Genomic DNA, 23,606 nt, shown 5'->3' with positions numbered 1-23,606 from the left:
CTTTTCTAATTCCTTGTGCCATTTTCACAGAAGGGAGAGCGTGAGCTGCAAAGGGGTTTTTTTTTTCCTCCAGTGCTTTATCACACTTAACCTACATATATATGTGTTTAAACATTCGGCGTTTCAGTACTTGAGTTGCTGAGCTTGCGTTCCCATTTTTCTATGTGCTGTGTTCTTGCAGTACCCCATGTATTGCGCCCCCCCACCCTTGCCTCCTGTTTATTGCATGGAGACGGAGACCCCCACTGCAGAGGACATACAGCTACTGAAGAAAACGATGGAAACGGAGGCTGTGCAGGTGACTCATCTCTCTATCCTCCAGTGGGTCAGGAGTCCTTTTCTGTAATGTGAAAAGCAGAAGGGGTTCTTGGTGACCAGCAGAACTCCTCACGAGCAAGCAGCCTCTTCTCCCTAATAAGAGACCTCACCACCCACCTCCAGAGGCAGGCTGTAGGCCTTCAGGCTACCTTCCGCTCTTTCTCCGTGAGAGAGGGCAGTGGAGGGGAGGCTGGGCGGGGACTTCATTCCTGGCTCTCAGTTGTCTTGGGCTCATTTAGATTTGAGGGCCAAATTGGAGGGCCTTTGCACACTTGCAGCTTGCGGCAGCTGGGACTTGCATGATGTCAAACCCATCGCCAGAGTCTTGTGGTACCTTAAAGACTTAACAGATTTGTGGTAGGAGGTCTGTGGCAATTGCCTTGTAAGGAGCCAGGGAGCCAAGAAACAGTCGTGGTTTCCTTGCCAGAGGTTCCTATCTCTGGAGTTGACACCAGTCTGCTAAACGCTGTGCTTGTTTAATATAGATTTAAACACTTAATTGTCACAGACTGTATTTTTTTTGGTCTCATTTCGATCCCACCATGCCAGTTTCCCCAACACATACCTTCCAACTAAGGTTTCGCTTTATGCAGCTGATGAAGTGGGCATGAGTAAAGCTTGTGCCATAGTGAACGTCGCAAGTCTGTTAAGGTCCCACAAGACTTGATTGCTTATGCTACAAGAGACCCAACACGGCTGCCTCTCTGGAAATGTTTGCATGGTGTTAGTTCACAAAGGATCCGACCATTTCTTCATTAAACCACTTCTGAAGTGCAAGTCAAACCTTGCGTTTCTCAGCAAGCGGCTATCCCACGCCCCCAGAACTGTCTGCCATGCAAGTGTTATTTCCTGCTCACGCCCCCCACCCCAAAGCCCCGCTAGTGTGTATTTTGCTTGTTTCCAGTGTCCTTTCTGAAAGAGAAAGAAAGAAAGAAAGAAAGAAAGAAAGAAAGAAAGAAATTGAGAACTGCACAGTTGCACAAAACCAAACAGACTTGCTTAATCGTTTTTGCATGAATTGACAAACTCAGCGGAGCAAAGGGGAAGACAGGAAGGGAGCAGCTAAACCATCCTTTGACATGCTGTGTTGGCCAAGTCACATGCTTTCTGTTTCAGCCAGAATAATCATCCCTCCTCATGGTGTCACACCTTGAAATATGTGGGATAGTGGTGCCTACACAAAATCACAGGGCACTGCAGATCAGCCATGGCCATGTGGTCAGGGCCGCCATGATTGGGCGTCCACCAGGATCCTCCCATTAGTGATTGCTGCTTCCCTCCTGGCATACTTGCTCTGTGCCTGAAGATTGCCAGTTCCCCTGTACTCCTCGCCCCAGCCACATCAGCCTCGTTCCCCCAGCTCCCATTCTGCTTACCTTTGCTCCCCGTGCAAATTCCCACACGGAAGCATTGGGAAGAGCTTGCACATCTGTGCTCCTTTGGGACACTACAGAAGTCCCATCCATTGCCAGCCCAACATGCCCACCCCACCCCTGCCAGCCCTGTGGCTGTTAGAAGGGAATGCAACCGGGCAGAAAGTACAGCTCAATATGCAGAGCTGCATTACGATGGCAAATGCCGGGCACAGAGTCCCGTTTTGTCCAAGTAAACATGCTTACAATCAGGTTAAATGCCTTTGCTCATACGATAGTGAGTGGGAGCACTGGATTGCTTATTTCCAAGCCTTCATCTTCCCACTTTGTGAGACAGGCCTATTAAGCAGAAAAGATAAAGAAACAGCAGGCTGTAGTTCTACCTGATGAAGAAATCTCAGATTCACCAGTTAGCCTTTATGCTTGCTTCTCGGCCTCTGTGTGTGTCTCTCATCTGCAAAATAGGATGTCTTCTAGACTGTCTTCTCCATGCTGAAATCTGTTTATGATTTGCCCTCCCTCCCTCTCTCTCCATTGACCTGTAGCCTGTGCCTTGACTCGCTTTCTTAACTTGCCAGCTTTGTGTGCAGTTTTGTTAGTTCCTCATTCCTGACTGTGGCATCACTGTTGTCTGCGGTGTGTGAGCTTGACATCATGCATTGCTGGAATTGCTTGGTGGGTGATGCTTTGCAAAAAAGCGCAAAGGCTGCATAGCACCGCTTGGGGAACCCTTTTCAGCCAGAGTGCCACATTCCCTTCTGGGCAGCCTCCTGGCGCCCACACGCCATCGGTGGGCGGGGCTAGAGGCAAAACTGGGCGGAGCAGTGAACGCAAATTTCACCTTCGTACAGCAGGCTGGTTTCCACACCCGATCATATACCCATTTCTGTCCTCGTGTCTTCCAGGCAAAAACACTTAAGAGTAGGGAGCAAAGTAGGGCTGGTGAGAGGTGCAGCTTGAGGAGAGCCACATGGGTCACATAGAAAGGCCTCGAAACTTAGTCAAACAGGCATTTTTGTGCTGGTTTTCTTTTCTTTGTCTATTATTTATTTCAGGCTAGGCCCGGAAGGTGCTTCAGTAGGCAGCATCAAGAGGGCACAGAAACCCTAGGGCTGACTCCATGGCTAGGATCAGCTTGGCATTGGCCTCCAGTAAACTCTATAAAGTAGGCTGGGCTTTGCCAACCTGTCACCCTCCGGCTGGCTGGGGCTGATGGAAGTTGTAGTCCAAATGGGCCGGAGGTTGCGCAGTTGGCAAAGATGGTAGTAGACCGAGCCCCAGAGAGGAGGGCCAGGCCAGGAGGAGTTGCACCGCTCCCAGAAGCAGCCTCTGCTAACTTCTTGCGGGATCTTGTGCCTAGATGCTGAAAGACATAAAGAAGGAGAAGGTTTTGCTGCGTCGGAAATCGGAGCTTCCCCAGGACGTCTACACCATAAAGGCCCTGGAAGCGCACAAGAGAGCGGAAGAATTCCTCACCTCGAGCCAGGAGGCGCTCTGACGGGCTAGGGAGCCCCTGGAGGGAACACAGAAATGCACTTTGTTCTAATGTATAACTAGGGAATGAACATGGTGAGCTGTGCCTGTCCTCCGCTCCATTCTCATTCTTTCAGGTTAGATTTGATTTTACATTGTACCTCATATCCCCCACGACACTGTCACTTCCTCCTGCTTTCTCCTCTTTACAAAGCTGTTTTTTGTGTGCACGTGTGAAAGGGAGCCTAGCCCCATCCATGAGGGGGTCATTCCACACAAGGGTCATCCCTGCTCCTCCTCCTGTTCCCCCCCCCAATCAATCTTCTGCAGTCCCAGGACCAAAGCATCGAGGGTTCAGCCGCAAACTTACTGTAGCCTTAGCCCAAGCTGGTGCCCTGCAGATGTTATGGACCACAAATCCCATCAGGTAGTCCCAAACATCTGGAACGCACCAGATGGTCAAAGGCTGGTGCTACAGTAATAATTCACTACAGCCCCCTAGCAATTGTTTATATCCTCCCTTTTTTTTATCTACACCCCACACAATGATATGGTCTGAAGAATGCAACGTATTATGTGAAACTGGCAGAGCTGCTCGCTACAGTCTGCTTCCTAGGGATCAAGGCAGGCTTGTTCCTTGGGGACCAAGCTAGATTTAGGAACATAGTTTTGCTCCCCCACCCCAGAATAAATGGCTAATTAGAGAGTACCGATTTGATTTGTTCTGATCTATATGAATAAGGGTCGCTGGCTTTTTTGTTGGGTTCTGTGCAAGGATGTAATCAGTGTGTGTGTGTGTGTGTGTCAGTGTAAGAAAGAGATCATGAATGCAAATGGAGTGCGAGTCAGGGAAATTTACAATTTGTTCTATTTGCACTCTCCCCCCCCCCTCCAATTGCAGCACAATGGCAGCCTTACATAGTTCTAGGTCTGGCCTGTGCTTTTTGCTGCTGGAGTGTCCAAATACAGACTAGTGATTGATCTATACATTTACCGCACAAGAGCCTCCCTTACGAACTGGTTGGCTTTTCTCTCTGCAGTTTCAGCTAGAGCTGGAGCGAGATTTGACGCTTTCCAGCAGATTCTCCTACTTGTGCCAACCTCCCTTTCTCCACTGTTGGGTTTCTAAGCTTGGGAGAACGCTGGACGAATTACTTCCTGACTAACTTCACAGCATACAAACAGCTTTGAAAGCATTTTTCATATTGGGAACAAGGGCGGGAGGGGACTTAACTGCACAAGCCAGGAAGCACCTGTTGCTGCTTTCTTAATAGGGACCAGCACTTCGTTTGCGGGGGGGGGGGGGGGGCAGGGACTAAGCCACAGTGTGCTCAAGTTCATTTCAGCCGTTCTAGTTCCATGGGCCTCATCTTGGAAAATCTCGGAGCAAGAGATAGGAAAGGCTCATTTTAGGGTGGTAGCCAGAGAGGATTACCCCATTTCCTGTAAGCTATAGGTTTTAGCTTGTGAGCCACTGACTCAAATCTCCTGCTCAGTGCAAGCAATCCAGAGCTATAGTGTGCTAGAGGTGGCCATCCAACATCCCCTTTTGGAGTTCCTGTAAGTTACAGCCTTCCATGCCTCTAGGTAATTGGTTCCATTGTCAAATTGCTCTTACCTTCGAAATTTTTCTCCTATTAGTGAACCAAAATATATCCTCCTGTAATTTAAGGCCATAAGATCTACTCTTGCCCTCCCCTCTAGGGGCAGAAAAGGACAAATGGTTGCCTTCTTTGTGATAGCTTTTCAGGTATTTCAAGCGCTAGCATGTCCGCCTTCAGTCTTCTCTTCTGCAGCTGTAACATCCCCGGTTACTTTAATGTATCCCTATGAGACTTGTTTTCTATAGTTGACCATGTTTGTTGGCCTCCGCTAAATCCAGTTGTCTGTATCAGGGGTTCCATGGACCACCGGTGGTCCAGGAAATGTGTTTGAAGAACAGTTACAATTTGAATTCCATAGAATTCTATACAATTCAAATTGTAGTACAGTATGAGAAATAAAAGAAGCAATAAAAATACAAGTAAAAACCATACAGCATCAAGCACAGCGCGTTACAACAGGCAGAGAAAAACCATTAAGTGGTCTCCCTCAGAGTTGGGGCACCCAGAACTGGACCCATTACTCCAGATGTGGTCTGACTAGTGTAGAGTAAAATGGAACTATTACTTCTCATCTAGCCTATATTTAACCAGTTCACCAACAGAAATGTTAAAAAGACTTTGCCAAATGCTTAGCTGTAATAAATTACATCCAGAGCATTCCCACACTCCAAGCTAACGACCTGATCAAAAAAGTCTGAGATTCTTGACAAATCCATTATGACTTCAACTAATTGTTATCAAGATTGTATATATACATAATTTGTTCTAGTATCATAGTCAGACTGACCAGTCTATGATTTCCTAGATATTTCTTTTTGCAAAGTGGAGCAACAGTTGCTTGTCTCCAGTCCTGTGATGCCTCACAACCATTCTCCAGGGTTTTTTCAATTAGTGCTTCTGCAAGTAAACTAGTGACTTCCTTTAGTACTCTACGATGTGATCTATATGCCCTGAAGCCTTGAACTCATTTGAGGTAGCTAGGTAGTTTCCTGACCAACTCCTTATTAAACTTGAATTAGCTTCATATGCTGCCATTGTTTACAGATTGCTGATTGAATTTCAGAATCATGGAAGGTCACAAAAGGGGAGGTCCCTCATTCCTAATCAATTCCACGTCAACCTTCTCTTTTATGAATTCTGACTTCTGTTTCCCCACCTCAGATTCTAGGTTCCAGTCTTCTACAATTAATTTAAGGCTGTAAATCCAAGTACACTCACTCAGAAGTAAATCCCATTGAAAGCAGTGAGGCAACTGTGGGGTGTGGGAGGTTCAGACTGCAAGCCTCTTTCTCCAGTCTACATCACACTTTAAATCTTCATACGCTATATTGCATTATCTACACACCTACTTCACTTCTGTTGTGTTTCTCCCTATTTCTTCTGTACCTAGATTAATTTTGTTTCAAGTTCCCTAAAGCCCAGTTTCATAGATCTGCCTGCATCTCACTAAAGGTACCCACTTTCTTGTACTGGTAACTGATCTGCACCGTTGCTTTTCTGAATTTGCCAATTAGTTTGGAAAGGAAGGTGAGGCACAGGCTATTAGTACTCTGACATCCAGCCCATCAATCAATCATAGCTCCTCCACTGTCTGCTGCCAAAATATTTTCAATACCCGTTGAAGATGCTCTGGCTGACTGGTGAACAGTTTCTCTGAACACTAAAGCCCTTCTTTGAGTGAGATCTGCTTAAACCTCTTGCCGTGTGCCAACTGAAGCAGCAAGAGGGAAGCAGAAAACCATGACACAAAAGGAAAGGGGGAGTTTTGATTTAATATATTTGCCTGTCTTTTCAGTGGTAGAATTGAATAGGAACCAGAATGAACTGAATGGCCACTGGGCTTCAGGTGTAGCTGCTGGAGGGACGATATTGACTTGGAACTCTTCTAAAGCAAAGTGCAATTCAGTCAATTTGTGCCCCCCACCCCCACCCAAGGCTGGGCTCTGCAGACGAGAACTATAGGGCACATCCCCCCACCTAGCCCCATACACAACACAGCCCTTCTCTGCCTGCTGGAGTTTTGCAATGGTGGAGCAGGGCTGCAATTGAGCATCATGTGCTGTATGACTTAGATGTAAATATAGCCTCTGTCTAATCTTTGTTTGGGGTCAGGGAACTTGTGTTTGGTACCTAACATTAAAGTTTAGTTTGCTGCCAATTCATTCCAGTGTCCTATGTATCTTCACGGGGATGGGAGAAGCTGTGTGAGAAAGGGGGCGAAAGAACTAACGCCTTCCAGCCAAAACGAGCACCTCAAGCACACGGCTTCAGGTCACTATTCACTTTAATCCAGCTCTACTTTAAAAAAAAAAAAGATTCCCTTGTGTTTCTCCCACTTTGCTTGTATACTTTCCCTACTTTTTACATGGACAGGGTTGGAGCTGCCTCTTTCACTTCTTACATAGCCCCTTCTCAAAGGGAGTGGGGGGCGCAAGCAAAACTTAAGTGATGCATTCACTCTCTGGACACAAGTATTAAGCTGCTTTACAGTTCATTATGTACATATGGTGTACTTTATTTTCAGTAGAGTATTACATAGTATGACAGTGTTGGATTTTGTACAGATGTCCCTGTATGTACAGAACTAAATAAAATGGATCTCTTGAAAAGATGACACGCTGGACTCCACCTCATGGCCATGTTTAGCTCTTTAGCCTGTGTGTCACTTGGAAAAGGGGGGTGGGGCTGGTGGGGGAGAGACTAAACAGCAGGGCTAGAATCATGCATGTCGAAGGGCGATTTCATGAGACGGTCGTTTATCTCCTAGAGGCTTCTCCCTCTCCCCAAGCTTAGGAAAACAGCCTGATATCACTAGCACCACCACTCAAGTAGCTATGACTGGGCGTTACAAAAACAAAAAAACAACCCCATATGAATTAGGCCATATTTTCAATGCGACAAGGTGAACACAGAGTTTCAATGCTGGTAAAAGATAAATATCTAACCCAAGCAGTTCAGAGACAATGGTTTAAAGTGCAGCACTTCTGTTTAGCTCTTTCGGCTGGAGGCAAGGATGCAGAAGAGCCAGCCTTCACTTCCATTCTGGCTTGGGGCTGCTCTGGCTCTGGCGGGCTTGCAGGGTTCGCTGCACCATATCCTGCCACTGGTCATCCGAGATTTCGTTGGCCCACGCAGGGATTCCAAGCGTGGGGAGCTTGATTCCGGCCATAGTCCTTTTCACCAGCTCCACGTGTTCTAGAGTCAAAGACAGCCGAGGGATGAGAGGGGCAGCACAAAAGGAAACCAGCCGCCAACACCACACCCCCAAGACTCAACACAATTCCTTTCCAAGGATTTCCATATTCATGCAGTACTCAGTCTGTGTATAGATAAAGGGCAGCTCATCCAAGGTAGCAAGCAACCCAGGATGAAGGCTCAGATTTACTTGGGGAGGGGGAGTGAAGGACGCATTTATGGGCCCATGGTAAGCTTGAACTAGGGACTGGATAGCCAAAAACGATTGCTGCCCCACAAATCTTATGAACAAGAGAGACCACCATAGCAATTAGCCAACCCACAAACAGAGTTACCAGGCAAAACTGTGCAGCCAATAAGACACTAGTACATAGCTGTCAACTTTTCCCTTTTCTTGCGAGGAATCCTATTCGGAATAAGGGAATTTCCCTTTAAAAAAGGGAAGCGTTGACAGCTATGCACTAGTATCAGACAAGTGCTAAAACTGAATGGCAAGAATGGAGAGAGAAATGCCATGAAAGCTAGAGGACACTGTGTGTTTGGACTTGAGCAAGGAGAAGCCAGATTTAGACCCAGTTGCCCTGTAAAGTAGATTAGGTTGAGAGGGTAGTTATGTGTGGCCTTTATATAGAACTTAATCATAAAAAGGGATCATGAACACAGGTGAAATAACCCTTCTGCTACCTTGCACTTTATGTGGGCTACATGATGCTATTGTAAGGTGGATTGGTAGATGGTTGGCTGACCAAGGCCAGAGGGTGCTCACCAATGGTTCCTTGTCATCCTGGAAAAAAGTGGTAAGTGGTGTGCTGCAAGGTTTTGTCCCGGGCCTGGTGTTGTTCAACATCTTTATAAATGACTTTGATGAAGGAATAGAGGAGAAGCTCTTCAAAGTTGTACATGACACCAAACTGAGAAGAGCATGTAATGCCTCAGAAGACAGAATCGGGATTCAAGAGGATCTTAACTGATTGGAGAACAGGACCAAAAATCATGACAAGCAGTTCAACAGGAACTAGCAAAATGAATTTCAGTATGGATGTATGTAAGGTTCTACACTTAGGAATAATCAGATGTGCAAATACAGGATCAGCGGCACCTGGCTTGACACAGCAGTGCATGTGAAAAGGATCTAGGGGTCCTAGTAGATCACAAGCTTACTGTGAGTCAACAGCGTGATGCAGCAGCAAAAAAAAGCTAACACTATTCTAGGCTGCATCAACAGAAGTATAGTGTCCAGATCAAGGGAAGTAACAGGACCACTCTATTGTGCCTTGGTCAGATCCCACTTGGGAGTACTGTGTCCAGTTCTGGGCACCAGAGTTTAAGAAGGAGTTAAGGGTTGGGTATGCTTAGCCTGGAAAAGCGAAGACAGACGTGATACAGTAGCCATCTTCAGATATCTGAAGGGCTGTCACACAGAGGAGGAAGCATGCTTGTTTTCTGCTGTTCTAGAAGCTAGGACCTGAGCCAATGGATTAAAGGTACAAGAAAGGAGATGCCAACTAAATAGAAATAACTTCAAGACTGTAAGAGCTGTTCAACAGTGGAACCAACTACCTTGGCAGGTGGTGGACTCTTTCAATGGAAGTTTTTAAGCAGAGGTCAGGTGGCCATCTGTCAGGGATTCTTTATTTGTGATTCCTGCATTGCAGGGGGTTAGACTAGAAGACCTTTGGGATCCTTTCCAACTCTACAATTCTATGTAGGAATGGCAGGATAGAAATGTGATTTAGAGGTTATGGAACATTAGAGACCTAGAGAATCTCTAGAGAATAAACTAGATAATCACAAGCCTTAAAAAACGCAGAATGGGAAAATATAACATGGGCTGAATGTGGCAGGACTTACAGACACCAAGTTCTAAGGCTGGCAATTCTCTCTGGAGACTATAAAGACTAAAATAAATAAAGCTGCTTCAATATTATGTTACCTGGATCCATAGGGATAGAGCTGCGAGAGTTTTGAGCTGCAGATCCCTCCTCCTCATCGCTGTCCACAGGTGGGTCAGGCAGATGCAGTCTCATTGCCTGCATGCAGTGCATAAAGCCATTACAAGCATTAAGCACAGCACAAAGGCATGCGCATGCAAGAATCTGTGGCCCCACCTTGAGGAACCCCAGGACACAGACTTGAAACAAAACTGTGATACCTGAAGTCGCTCATTGATATCGGGCGTTGGCTCTGTGCTGGGTTCCGTTTCTTCAGCTGCTGCTAGTCCCTGATCTGGATCTTGATTCAGTGGCTGGTACAAGTAGCCATTACTACCATCTTCCTCCTCCTCTTCAGGTTCTTCACTACTCCACTCCCCAGCAGGTTCAGGGGTTCCATCAGGTGTCTCTTGCAGCCCCAGCTCTTCGTGCTCATTTGGACAGATCCTCTCTGGACCCATTATCTGTGTAACCACTGGCTCCAAGGCCATGCACTAGGATCTGAAGGGAAAACATGGGACTTAAATCTCCGCAACAATACTATTGTTTAAAGTTGTATATTTGTCTGAGAAAGACGCATATCCTACAAAGAGATTGCAGGAAGGCAAGAGAAATAAGCACTCTAAGGCAGAACAGACTGACCTAAGAAAGTCCATTATAGTCAACTTTAGAGCCATCACCACATTTCACATCTCATACTATACACTAAAGCAGGCATAGGCAAACTTGGCCCTCCAGATGTTTTTGGCCTACAACTCCCATGATCCCTAGCTAGCAGGACCTGTGGTCAGGGATGATGGGACTTGTAGGCGCAAAACATCTGGAGGGCCGAGTTTGCCTATGCCTGCACTAAAGCATTATGCCACAGAATCATAGAGTTGGGACCCTGAGGATCATCTAGTCCAACCCCATTGCAATGCAGGAATATGCAGCTGTCCCATATGGAGCTTGAACCTGCAACATTGGTGTTATCAGCACCACGCTCTAGCCAGCTGAGCTATGTAATGTGATGGGTTTCAGGCTGCCTTTCAGGGAACACCAGGATTCTATGGAAGCTTATCAGGAGCTTCCCAGAAATACAACTTTATCATCACTGCTTTAGTTTTTCCTGCAATACACAGGAAAGTGTTGAGTGTTTTTATGTGGCTCAATTCTAGTTTGTCCAGTTACGGCAAAGCTCAGTAGCCATGGCCAATGTCAAACCTGCATATGTCACTGTTTCCCTAAGCTAGAGATGGAAAACCTGCAGCCCTCCAGATGTTGGCAGTCCCACTCATATCAGCCCCAGCCAGCATGACCAATGGTCAGAGATTATGGAAGTTGGTAGTTCAACAACACTGGGAGGGCTGTGGGTTCCCCATCCTTCCCCTAAACAAGGCCACTTCTTCAGGGTAAATTAGCTTCCAGGTCCTATATCCCATTTGCCTCTCACCCACATCAGTTGAGGGCCAGGTTTCTTTAACTAGAGGTAGCTATTCAGTATCTCATATTGCCTTCTATGGGACAAATTAATAAGCTGTGATGTGGGTTAGGAAACAAAGAGTTAGGTTTAGGCCCGCTCCATTATCTTCTATATAACCCAGTGACTGCCACGCCCATAGAAGAGACTTTAAGAAAGCACTTTAAGACAATGCAGTTTAGACCAAACTCACCTAGAACCCGTAACAGCGATTCAGTTCTCCAAAGTATTTCTAAAATAATAATAATACAATAACTTACAATTACTGTATTAAAACAAGTGTTCTATTATGTCAAGCTTAGGCACATGCAATATAAAAGCATGGTGATTAATCACAGAATCGGCAACAATCCTGGCTCCCCCTTCCCTTTGAGATGGAGTCATGGCTCTGACTCGCACCTCCGTAAAGTTACTTGCCTTCAAGATGCCTTTTCGCTTTTGCTGCTACAGAGTAACATGGCTACCCCTCTGGAAAATAAACTAGCCTTAGGCAGCCGAGGTTCAGGCTCCCTCCTACCCACCCCACTGGGAGGATGGACGAAAACGTGTCTTTCTGGGTTTCAGAAGGGTTTCTATATGCGCCCGTCGTTATGGACCTTTCAAAACGCCCTATAAATGCTGAGCCCTGTTGTCCTCGCCCCCACCACAAAGACCTCCATTTCCAACACTGCCTGCTCTCGCCGTTTCGCCTATTGCCCTCCATCGCTGCCTGACGCCCAGCAAACCACAGCCGCGCCCGCCACCCAGAGCAACAAGACCCCCTGCCTTCACCCAGAAGGGAGTTCCGCCTTCCCGATCGGAGGCCGATCCCAGCCGCTCAGCCTCCGGAAAGGACAAGGCGCGCAGGGCCACTGGAAATGACGTCATAGCCATGCGCGGCGGGAGGAGCCGTAACTATGGCAACCTGCTCCCCATCTTGGGCGAGATACAATATACAGGTCTACCCCACCAGCCCTCGCCTCTCCGTTGGCCCCGGCAGTTCTGAAGTCGACGAGCGGCTGTGTTTGATAGGGTCACAAAGCACGTTGGAAGGACTGGCCAATAGCTGCCGCCTTGCGCTTCGGGAAAGCATAAGGCTCGTGCAACAAAAGGCACTCGCTGGGAATCGGGATTGCGGGGCCGGGTCTCAAGTTACGGTGATGGGCACCCCAAATGCATATAAGTTAGCAGTTCGGTAAAACCGTATGTCCAAACCACTTCTTCGTCACCAGGCCAGCTTTTATCCTTTTTATCACCACGCGGAGGCTTTTTGTTGCAGCTGCTGCTGGTGGTGGCAAAAAAGAAAGAAAGATGTTTCTCTTTTGCACCGTGGAGAATTACGGAAATGCCTTTCCAGCAGCGCATGCACGTGCACTAGAACTGCCCGACTTCCAGCAACCTCTGGGGCTCTAGAAGTCAAATCTCTTTTGAGGTTAGAGGTTGTAGCTTAAAGGCGCTCCCACCCGCACGGACACCCCGGGCAAGGAATTCGCTCACCAGTTTTGTGACATACCTTTTATTATTGCACTTCATGCAATGCAAGCTGGCTAGATTTTTTGGGTTGCAAGTCGCTCTGAGTTGCCTTGGGCAAGATAAAACGCCTCGCAAATGCAAATGCAAATGCAAATAATAATAATAGAGCGAGGGACGGAGCTGCCGGTCATCCTCTGTGGGAGGGGTACAGGAACATTGTTCCTATTTTTATATGCGGAAATTTGAAGGTCAGGGTAGAAGATGTAAGGGGTATGTGTTCAATGGCACTGCATACCATATAGGCATAAAATCACCAAGTAGGGTTGCCACCTGTCCTTTATCATAAGGGATTGTTCCTTTCTTCAAGGAAAAATATGGGACTTCTCCCATATTTTGCTTGACCTGTCCCATATTTTGCCCGACCAAAGGTGGCAACCCGACCGCCAAGTGCCCTACTATAGGAAGGATCCAGGTGAATTCCTACCTACTGGTGTTTATTGTGAGTTGTTTTGTTAAAATGTAATTCAATGTTGCCTGTAATTCAATGTTGCCTGTAAGACACGTTGGAAGGGTTTGTATCCTAAAGACGGGGATATAAATACTTGAAATAAATAACTACAGTTACCCCCACAGAGCTACAATTCCCAGCACCTTTAACTACAGTTCCCAGGGTTCTTTTGGGGGGCGGGGAGTGTGCTTTAAATGGTGCATACGCAGCCGTAGTTAAATCTTCTTTCTCTGCCAGTTCTCCCAGGTTCCTTTTCTCCCTCCGGGCTTATTTCTGGAGCCGGGCTTCTGGAGCACGCACCACCCACCCACCAACCTAAGGCCGTTCAGTCCAGAGTCCAAAATTACCTGCACCCGCCGCGTGTGCACAGAATCGCTTTACCAAATCCGTATCAAGTGATCTGGACCTATTATGTAAATAAGGTAACCTTCATCCAGCGCGAAGCTGTGGTGGAAAGAGCTACAGCGCCCAGGGGCTTCTTAAAACCCCCTTTGCAGGCCGTGGGTATGTGAAGACGCTGCCCGCCCCCCACTTCGTGGCCATTTTTTTTGAAACCGGCGTGCTGGGGTCCAGGGTGACGGGGTACAGAAGAACACTATATCTCGCTATATCTGCGGGCCCTCCCAAGACTACATTTCCCAGACTCCCCTCGGTGGGCGTGGCGCGTCATCCTCAGCCGTTGTGCGCCGAAGCTGGGCCTGTGGGAGGGAGGGAGGGAGGGAGGGAAAGAGCGGCTGAGGCGCCTGAGAAGAAAGCTCGGGGCTTGGCCGGGCCGTTAACGAGCGCCGGGAGAGCGGGAGAGCGCGACCCTTCGGGGCCGCGGGCCGGCCCCGCGTCCCTCTCCCCGCCCGTGGGGGCAGGTAATGCAGCTGAGGCGCCGGGGCGTGGAGGGAGCCCCTGTGGAGGAGGGCCGGGGGGCTGTTCAGCCGCGGGCGCGCGGCGTTGGCGGCGCTGACCGTTGGGGCGGCCGGGATCCGAGAGCCGGGATGCGTCTGTCAAGGTTGGGGGTGGGGCGCGGGGGTTGTTATGAGGGACTCGACGGTTATGGGGGCCGGGGAGAAGTCCCTGCAGGGAGAGAGAAAATATACATATAGAGAGAGACGCGGCTGAGGGGTGTGACAGGCTCGCATTGTGAGCGCTGCGGAGCCCAGGGGCTTTAAGAGGAGCTTGGTGCATTTGTTTATTCTGTCGGGGGTCAATCTGTCTGCCAGGGCCGACCCGAGTCGTTTTGCTGCCTGAGGCGGAGCAGCAGATTTCGTACCCCGCCGCCCTCAACGCACGCACGTGCGCGCGCCTCTCCCCCCGGTGTCAAGAGTGCAAAGTCCTCAAGCCATGCCAAGTTGTTTTGGCGCATGAGGCAGAAGATCCTGCAAAAGGCCTGTCCTCCTTCCTCTGCACCCCCTCCCCGCCCCGGCGGTCAAAATACGACAATAGCTTTTAAACGGTTTGGCGTTTGCTGCCCCTCCCCCTCCCAAAAAACATTGATCTGCCCAAGGGTGCCGTTTAACGCACCCAATGGTAGTGCCAGCGTTCCCAAATAAATGCCCGTGGCAGTCTTAAAACAGGGCAACCCTCTCCTTTCCTGGACAGTGTGTAAAGCTGCATTTTGCAGTATTTTCTAGGCATGTGGTTTTTCTGCACTGGGGTGCTAGTTCTGTTTTGGGGAGGTGGGAGCTCTATGAGTGTTCATTAGGATGGTATATGAGAAAAATCATATAATAAACGCCTGTTATCCCTAAAGTTTTATGGAGTTTGGTTTTCTGCTTTTTCCTTTCTTCGTTGGGGCGTTCTTCTGCGTTATTATTATCATTGTATAATGCAGCACCATCAGTGTACATGGAACTGAGATGCATGAGCAAAATTGACAGTGTCCCCAGTATAGAACAGTATAGAACAGATAATGGTTAAAACAAGAGGAAGTGGGGCATGGAAGGATGAATGTAGTAAAATGCTGTTGCTATACTTAGTTGGAAATAAAGGAATAAACCAAAGGCTTAATCTGGAATAATTCTGGCATCCTGGGTCAGTAGTCATCTATGGACACAGTGTTTTGACTGACTGGAACCTCCATTTCACCTATTGATGTGTGCTGAAAATGTGGATTTTTTCTCTCTTTCTGCTACACTTAACACAACTCTTGGTACTTTTATATATTTAAGAACCCCATTGTTTTCTTCTTTATTCCCAAGAAATTCTGGAATAACTCTTAATTCTAATGTAGATTAGAACTCCCATCAACATTCTCAGAAGAATGGAGAAAATATTCCACCTGTCATGTCTAAAGCATCCAGATACATTGTACATTGAGCAGGACAAAATTCAGGTCAGCAAATCCTGGAGATGGCAACTGAAATTCAAGGGCCGGCATGTTAAAGGCTTTCTTATTGTCTGTATCCCTGGAAGCTACAGACTTGCTTAAACATTTATGTTCATCATTTGGTGATTGCAGCTTCAAATATACATTGGATGTGTGAATGAACCATCACAGATATTGCCCCTCAATCACATCAAAACAACAGAATTGTTCATACAGTGGCTTGTTATAAAGTTTAGAAAAACTTAAGTGGTAAGCAAGCATGTCTGAATCAATTCTGTTTGTTCCCAGTTGAGGTCAGATTACTTTTCGAATCTGCCAGATAAGCAGGATCCTGTTGTCTGGGTGTGATACTTTTTCTTATAATAACTTATCCATAATAAACTCAAATTTTATTCCTGCACGCAACTCAAAAACAATGGTTCCTGGGTCTTTTAAACCTGTTAATCCCTTTGTAAACAAGCCTCATGTGCCACATATGCACATAAAACTAGTCATCTACCACTCACCTTAGCTTTTCCTAGTTGCTTCTACTCCCAGTGTGACTTAGCATGGTGCATACTCATGCTAACATGAATAAGTTATACCAATGTGCTTATGCCCTTTCGGCTGATAGCTGAGAAGCACATGCAGTGGTACCACTGGTTGCGAACAGGATCCGTTCTGAAGGCCCTTTCGTAACATGAAAAGCCCGCAACCTGAAACGCCATATCTGCACAGGTGCGCGGCGCTATTTGGCACTTGTGTGAATGTGCAAAGCACGATTTAGCGCTTCTGCGCATGCGCAAGCAGCAAAACCCGGAAGTAACCCTTTCCGGTACTTCCGGGTCACCGCGGGACGCAACCTGAAAAAATGTAACATGAAGCAAATGTAACATGAGGTATGACTGTACTCACTTGGGCTGTGGTCCTAACCGCAATTTGAAACAAGTTACTCAGTAACTTAGGAGAAAAAAGATACGAGATCAGGATTTTAGCATGTATTAGTTACATATCGCATACTTTAACCACCCTGCCAAGCTCAATAATTTATTATTCGTACCCTGCCCATATGACTGAGTTGTCCCAGGTGGGTGACATAATAATGCCCCAGATGGGTGGCATGCTAAAGCATCAAACATTAAAAACTTCCTTATACAGGGCTGCCTTCAGATGTCTTCTAAAAGCTGTATATTTATCTCCTTGACATCTGATGGGAGGGTGTTCCACAAGGCAGGCACTCCATAGAGTGGCTAAAGGCAGAGTGGGGGAGTACTTTGATCTTTTTTATGAAAAACAGAATGTGCAACATTGAAGTAATAGTAGTACCGTAATTAAGGATTTTAATAACTAAACCCAATTTAGCTCTTGAGTTCAGTAGCACCATTAAGACTCTTTCTGCACTGCAACTTAGAATTCACTTTAATTTCATGCTGTGTCAGTTTGCTGTATTTAGATTGTTTCTATTTAGCGTAGATGTTGATTAAAGCACATTAGTATCTGGTTGTTCATAGTTTGCAGCGCTACAGTGAACTTATGTGATGGGTTTTTGATGGAAGGAAAAAAACCCACCTTTTGACATTAACCACCAGAGTGCTTTAAGGAATCACATTTGAGTGCTGTAATTATAGGCAAATGAAAATAATGTATCCTTAATGACAAGCCAGACCCACATACTTTTGGAAAAGTTAGAAATGTTCACATTTTCTTTTTTCCAAGTTAAAATTACCATACAAAGGATCCGTGATTTCACATTTAGAGCTTTGTTCAGAGTTTCTGTATCCTGTAGAAGTTGCAGCTGCTTCAGTCTAAATATGTAATAATGCAACTTTGATGGTAACTGAAACATTGACAATACTAGTGCTGTTTTTATTGAAGTGGGCATGCAGCTAGGTTTCAAATATTTTGTCTTTATATTTTGACTGCAGAACCATTCTGCTTCACTAAGAACGGCATCACTAATTTGGGTCTGTCATCATTTTGTCTATAGCTTGATTTTAAAATGGTTAGTTCTGGGTATTTAGGCTGACTTCACTTTTTGAGCAGTTGTCTAATCTCAGAAGGTGCAGCTGTGTGTCTTGTTTAAGCTAGAAGGCAAAGTGTTGGGTTGCTTGCCCTTTCCAAGAGTGTGCAAATGAAGTAGCTTTACAAGGTGCATATTCCCTCATTTACCGTAGGTTGTTTGGTAAGCCCTTATTTATTAATCCTGAAGTTGTTATTGCTGTCAGAATGAATTCTAAGATGTCTTTCTCACTATTTTTGAAGCACTCTATAAAATCACATGTTCCTGTATCACATGTTTGTTTTGATATGTCAGCTGTTGAGCTTTCAGCCAAACAAGACTATTTTAATTTGCTACTTTTGTATAGATTATTATGTATTATCTGCATTAAAAGGTTTTGGGGATACAGTATTGTGAACTTGTTATGTGATAAATGCACACCTTTATTCTGCCCCTTGTAGACATGGTAGGCAGTCGCCCCTGCCAATCAGAATTTGTCACTTCTACACGTAACACAGAGTAAACATCCACTTGATACACAAATCAAGGAACACACAGAGTTTCACACAGGACCTTAATAAAGTACAGTCATACCTTGGGTTGCGAACGCTGCGGGTTGCACGTTTTCAGGTTATGGACCGTGCCAAACCCTGAAGTACCGGAACGGGTTCCTTCCAGGTTTCGGTGCTTGTGCATGTGCAGAAGCGCTAAATCACACTTTGCACATGCGCAGAAGCACCAAATTGCATCGCATGTGCGCAGATGCGGCGCTGCGGGTTGCAAACGTGCCTCCCGCATGGATCACGTTCGCAACCTGAGGTTCCACTGTATTTTTGATAATGTGCAGAGTGTTAGATACTTTCCCTTGTGCTTATTATGATTGTACTTGGCAGGTTTACTGACTGCATTCAGTCAGTTAGCTTTCTTGCCCATAAAGAGACCTTGTACATACCGTAAATAGCATGTTAGACTCTTGGCAGAAATGAAGCATATTGTAAGAGTATTGATTTGCTAAATACTTTCTATGCTGTTCTATCATTTTTCATGTGTGCATATGCAGGAGTTAGCTGCAGTAAAATGGAAAAAGAAATTTTTGGAAAGATGCAGACAGGGAACTGAATTTGTAAAACAAGCTCCTGAAGGAAATTGTTGTAGTTCTCTTTTGCATAAAGTTAGGTGAGAGCTACTTCTGAAATGTGTATAGGCAAATTGTGTGGACTGAAACTTAGGGTTGTATTCAGCTTAACACTAAGGAGAACATTCTCCTCCTTTCCCTGCACACTCCTTAAGTCTGTTTTGGGGGTCCCCCCAATCTTCCAGAGCAAATCTGGGGACATCGCAAATACCACCTACTAGCAGTGCCTGTTTTTCATCAGGATTCACCCTCAGTTAACTGGCAATCGTCCAACTCAAGGCATATTGTTCTAAGCTAGTTAGCTATATAAAAATAAATTCATTACATTGTGATATAAAGGTTTTTAAGTCTCTGTGATAGTTAATGTGTTTGAGTTTCTTCCAGGATAACTAGAACAGAATTTCCATAGATAATTTTCATGGAAAATCTCTTTAGAGCAGGGGTGAAGAACCTCTGGCCTTCCAGATGTTGCTAGATTCCACCTCCCACAATCTCTTACCATTGTCCATGGTGGCTGGGGCTGATTGTTGGAAGTCCAACAACAGCTGGAGGGCCACAGTCCATTCCCCCCCTCCCCGCATTAGAGAAGTCCAAAATATTCAGGCTTTGTTTCTTTGTCCACAACCTTCTATGCCTGGAGTCTGAACCTTTCCTGTGGCTCCCCCTTTCTTAGGTTATTGCTTGAAGTCTATGCAACCCTATAACCTGGCTTATTTTTTTCTGTGTTGCAAGATCATGGTGGTGGCGATGGGGTGGGAGCAACTTGAAAAGGTAAAAGGTGCGTTGAGATTGAACAGGTGCTTCTGTCACTGGCAAACGAGAGCTGCCCTTCTGTTTGAATATAGCAGTTTCTTCTCTCTGCTGTTCAGATGACTAACGGTGTTTATGGAATTTCTGGCTTGCTTCATGACTTCTGTTTATAGCAAGTTTCTCCTGGAGACGTGCATCTAACGCACATCCCTCTAAGATTCTTGGGATCTTTCCTTGAGGAATCAAATGACTGTCAAATTGGGTCTCTTGGGGTTTGGGGGATGGAATCTTGACATTGTGGTCTTCTGATTAGTAATTTAATAGGAGGGATCTATAAATCAGCATAATGTCATGGAGTGGGAGGCTAATCTCTGTAGGCTATGGAGAAGGCATCTTTTGTGTGTCTAAATGAGCTCTGTCACATCTCACCTGAAGCATCTAACACAGTAATTTACAATATAATACAAAAAAATTAAAATCCAGACGTTGACATCAGAAGCCAATTAAGACTCACACCAGTAGTAAAAATAATAGCTAAGACTGCAAGGAAAAGCAAAACCAAAATGATCCCCAAAGATCTGCAAGTATTGTTCCCTTCACCCGATGTCCAAATTTTGTATGTGCCAATAAAGTGGCACAGGAAGGAGAGCATTCCACACTTAGGGCACTACCAATGAAAACCCCTATCTCTAGTAGTCACCTACCTTACTTTTAAAGTTGACACACAGAGATTCTGTCACAGGTCTTAATGAGAGAGCAGGTCTGTGTAGGAGTAGACAGCCCTTCAGATAACTTGATGCCAAGCTGAATAGGTCATTATAGGTCAAAATCACTACAATATGTTGAATTGTACCTGGAAACAAATTGGAAGCCGGTGAAGATATTTTTAAGCTGATGAGTTCTTCTGAATGGCCAATATTAGTCAGTAATCTGGCTGTTATATTCTGAAACAATTGAAATTTAAAAAAAATCAAGGACAACCACATGTACAACATACTGTATTGCAGCAATCAAGTCTGGATGTTAATCTGGAAATTTTTGAAATTCTGTAGTGTTTGCTTATCTCTGATGTCAGAATGGCCATACAGCATAACGGAAGGAGGCCAAGGAAGAGAGAGAGAAAAAACCCAAGGTTCCAAGGCACCTGTGGGTGCTTAGCTGAGGAGGAGGATGAGCACTTGACTGGCAGGTGCTGCTTGAGATGGGAAGCTAGATTAAATTCATGAGGTGGAAAGAGTTTGGGACTGGGTAGACTTGGTGTGGGTGGCGTGTAAATGTAGCTTGCTGTAGAGGTTGGTTCCTTTTGATTTTAGCGTGGACTGTATCTTATTAAGTCAGCTTACATAAGTGATCAGATGTATGACCTTTTCTATGTCAGTCTTTTCACAGCTGGTATTCCTACTAATGGGTATGGACAGTATCCCTTTCTTGTGGCATGTCACTTCAGTCTTGCTAAAAAGGAGGCACTGAATCAGAAAGGATTAAAACACCTGCAGTGTGTTGTCAAACACGAGGAAATCTGTTGCTCCTTGGCCAATAGCAAAGAGAAAATGAGGTTGAGGGGCTTACAAGGGTAGCAGGTTCAGTAGTTACAGCTGAGGCTACATGACAGCAGCTCAGCTGTTGCCCCGACCCCTATATGATATGCATAAAGGTTTTGCTAGAAATAGCTTGGGTTTTGCTCTTGCAGTTCGGTAGTTTAACAGTGCAATATCCTCTCTGCAGTTGTTACCCCCTCACTTTCTCTGCAATTTCCATTTCCATTAAAAATGGGAAATGGCTCACTACTTGAGACATAGAATGAGCTTGATTAGTACATTCAGCCTTGGGAAGATCTGTTTTCAGCAAGCCCTTCTTAGGCTTCTGGTTGCTCTGCATTTTTCTAGCATGCCATACCTTACCCTGTTATTATGCTATTGATAGGAAACTTCTATTGTGTTTTACTTTGAGAAACTAACCATGAAGTGGCTTCACATCTGTGGACACATTCTACTACTTTGTATGTCTCATTTGTTTTCTGGGTGCTATTCCATGGTGGTTCTTCTTGTCCCTTATGTACTATGCTGTCTCCAAAAAGTGAATAAGGGCAAACTAGATTCTAGAAGTTTGCTTTTGCAGCAATTAATTTGACTGTGTACAGTCCATATTGCCCTTGTTTAAAGTTTAAGATGCTGGATCACTCTTTGAGAGGCTGACTGCTCTGAGATTTTTGCTGTACATGGACAAAATTATTCTTTCACGTTCAAGAACATGTGGTGGCATACCAGTGACTTTCAGAAGGCATCCTCAATCTGAAAGCAGTGACATGAGAATGATCCCTGCGTCCTGGAGATCTTAGAAATTTGCAAGTTTCTTGTCTTATTTTAGCAGCAGCATGAGTAACTCAGTCTCCCTAGTAATTAGGCAAGTGTCAGCATTGCTGCTCCTCATTATGAAAGGCCACTAACCATGCCTGTGTTGACGCTGGCTTTCATTTCCTGCTGTCTTGGAATGAATAGCCAATGGAGTGCATAAATGTCAGGAGTGAGAAAAGTTGCTGGATTGTTATTCTGCTGGATGTAACAGTGAGTTGGGATGTGCCTGAAATAGAACAGTCTATATGGCCGGCCTCAAGCTGACTGGATCTATTTTTAAGTGCTACTAAACCACGTAGCTGGAAACACAGCTTTTCAGGTTACATATTCTCAAGGACTGAGACAACAACATGGTAGGGACACGTCCTTTGCGTGCACTTGAGAAATAGTGGGTGCAAGATTGCTTTGGTGTTTGGGGGAAGAGAGTGTGTGAAGATGAGTGAAGATTTTGTTTGCTTCTTGCTGGGCTCATTTGTTCTGGAACATAAAAGAGATTTTGACCCATATATTTCTTAAAATTTTAAACTGCTTTACTTATAGAGCTAACTTTTGTCTGTTTCTTTTAGGACTGGTGTTTCTGCTCTTTTTGGAGCTATGCCTTAGTACATAATCTTCCTCTGTTTACCTTGCCTCAGTTGCCCTCTCCCTTTCTCAGTTGTCTCCCTCTTAGTAGATTTTTCATTGTAAGCTCCTTGGGGCAAGGATTTGTCTTCTTATACTTTCTAGTATAGCATATGTGTGAGTTTGGGGCAGGGTTTGGTGGTGGTGTGTTCCTTTCCTGGTTGTAGATTTCTGACGCATCCATTCACTGGTCAAGACTGTTTTTAAAATATTGAAAACTTGTGTACAGTGCTACCTTTATCATTTTTTCATTTTTTGCCGGAGGCACAAAAAGCAATAATTTATATTAACAATATTTGTATCATTCTTAGTACAGTACAAACTGATATATTACATTTGGCCACAATTGTTTATTGTTTCTATAGTCAACAAAACTATCTGACTGCTATCATATTTTTGTCTTCTCATGTAAATCTGAGATAATGGGTTAGTTTGGCCATAGCAGCAAATTCCCGAAGTTTCTCCACACATTCTTTACTGGATAGTGTGTTAACTGATCCCATGTCTTACCAAAAATATTATTGGTGTGGCTAACATAAAAGAAACAAATTTGTTAAGTTCTGATGCCCCCAGCTTTCTGCATAATTCAGTTTTAAAAAAAACCTGGATGGAGAGGAATTTTATCACCTAATATCTTTTTAATACAATTTTAAATATTATTCTAGTAGTTTTTTGACAAATCACATTTGCACCACATATGGGGGTGGGAATCACCTTTCTGTTTTTGGCATTTCTAACATGTGATAGGATAAATTTTGTTAATATTTGTATCTGGGCTAAAGTGATATGCCACATACTTATCTTAAAAGAGTTTTCCCTTGAATATAAGCAGATTTTTAACCATTTTAAAATATTGAATAAAATGAATACTAGGTTCGAGGTTGTGCCATCACTTGCATTCAGTTCCTTTGTCTTCTGGCTGAGATTCAAGATGCTGACTTCGGTTTAATCTAAATGGATAGGTTCCTACTTACCCTGGAGCAGGAGTGGGGAACCTATGACCCTCCAGATCTTGCTGCACTATTGGGAGGAATTCAGTGTGTGCTAAAGTGATTGTTTTATAAGGGAAGCATTTGGGATTGACAGACAGAACAGTGTCCCCTCTCCTCTCCCCAGACACTCTTCCAAGAGTTCTCCC

At 45.1% G+C, this 23,606-nt stretch overlaps 3 protein-coding genes across 10 annotated transcripts in view; 2 read left to right on the top strand and 1 right to left on the bottom strand.

Annotated features, from left to right (window-relative positions):
- The window catches only part of PPP2R5D (protein phosphatase 2 regulatory subunit B'delta), a 57,752-nt gene extending 50,370 nt beyond the window's left edge, over window positions 1-7,382 (top strand). For 3 of the 4 annotated variants that reach the window (XM_080998149.1, XM_080998147.1, XM_080998148.1), the window contains exons 15-16: window positions 182-298; window positions 3,052-7,382. In XM_080998149.1, the coding sequence (XP_080854275.1) occupies window positions 182-298; window positions 3,052-3,189 (255 nt within the window). In that variant the 3' untranslated portion in view covers window positions 3,190-7,382. The remainder of the gene's footprint in view (window positions 1-181; window positions 299-3,051) is intronic. The other variant, XM_080998150.1, reaches the window with a different exon arrangement.
- Window positions 7,263-13,685, bottom strand: MEA1 (male-enhanced antigen 1). 3 transcript variants are annotated; one of them, XM_080998220.1, is made up of 5 exons: window positions 13,661-13,685; window positions 11,547-11,585; window positions 10,116-10,395; window positions 9,897-9,993; window positions 7,263-7,963 (listed from the first exon to the last, which is right to left on the bottom strand). In XM_080998220.1, exons 3-5 carry the CDS (start codon window positions 10,383-10,385, stop codon window positions 7,800-7,802), a joined length of 531 nt encoding a protein of 176 aa, XP_080854346.1. In that variant the 5' UTR covers window positions 10,386-10,395; window positions 11,547-11,585; window positions 13,661-13,685; the 3' UTR covers window positions 7,263-7,799. The 3 variants fall into 3 exon arrangements, with proteins under 3 accessions (XP_080854346.1, XP_080854345.1, XP_080854344.1); XM_080998219.1 differs by lacking the exon at window positions 13,661-13,685 and adding an exon at window positions 12,119-12,402; XM_080998218.1 differs by lacking the exon at window positions 13,661-13,685 and adding an exon at window positions 12,125-12,337.
- A 337-nt stretch (window positions 13,686-14,022) lies between these two features.
- KLHDC3 (kelch domain containing 3) overlaps window positions 14,023-23,606 on the top strand; it is a 45,615-nt gene continuing 36,031 nt past the window's right edge. Inside the window, exons 1-2 of one of the 3 annotated variants that reach the window (XM_080998176.1) lie at window positions 14,023-14,173; window positions 15,535-15,636. The gene's annotated coding sequence lies outside the window, so the exon portion shown is untranslated. Of the gene's footprint in view, window positions 14,174-15,534; window positions 15,637-20,658; window positions 20,683-23,606 lie in introns of those variants that run through there. The other 2 variants (XM_080998177.1, XM_080998178.1) reach the window with 2 other exon arrangements.

The sequence above is a fragment of the Podarcis pityusensis genome (genome assembly GCF_964106645.2).
Source record: "Podarcis pityusensis genome assembly, chromosome: 3".
Taxonomy (NCBI): Eukaryota; Metazoa; Chordata; class Lepidosauria; order Squamata; family Lacertidae; genus Podarcis; species Podarcis pityusensis.
This window is presented reverse-complemented; position numbering and strand designations above follow the sequence as displayed.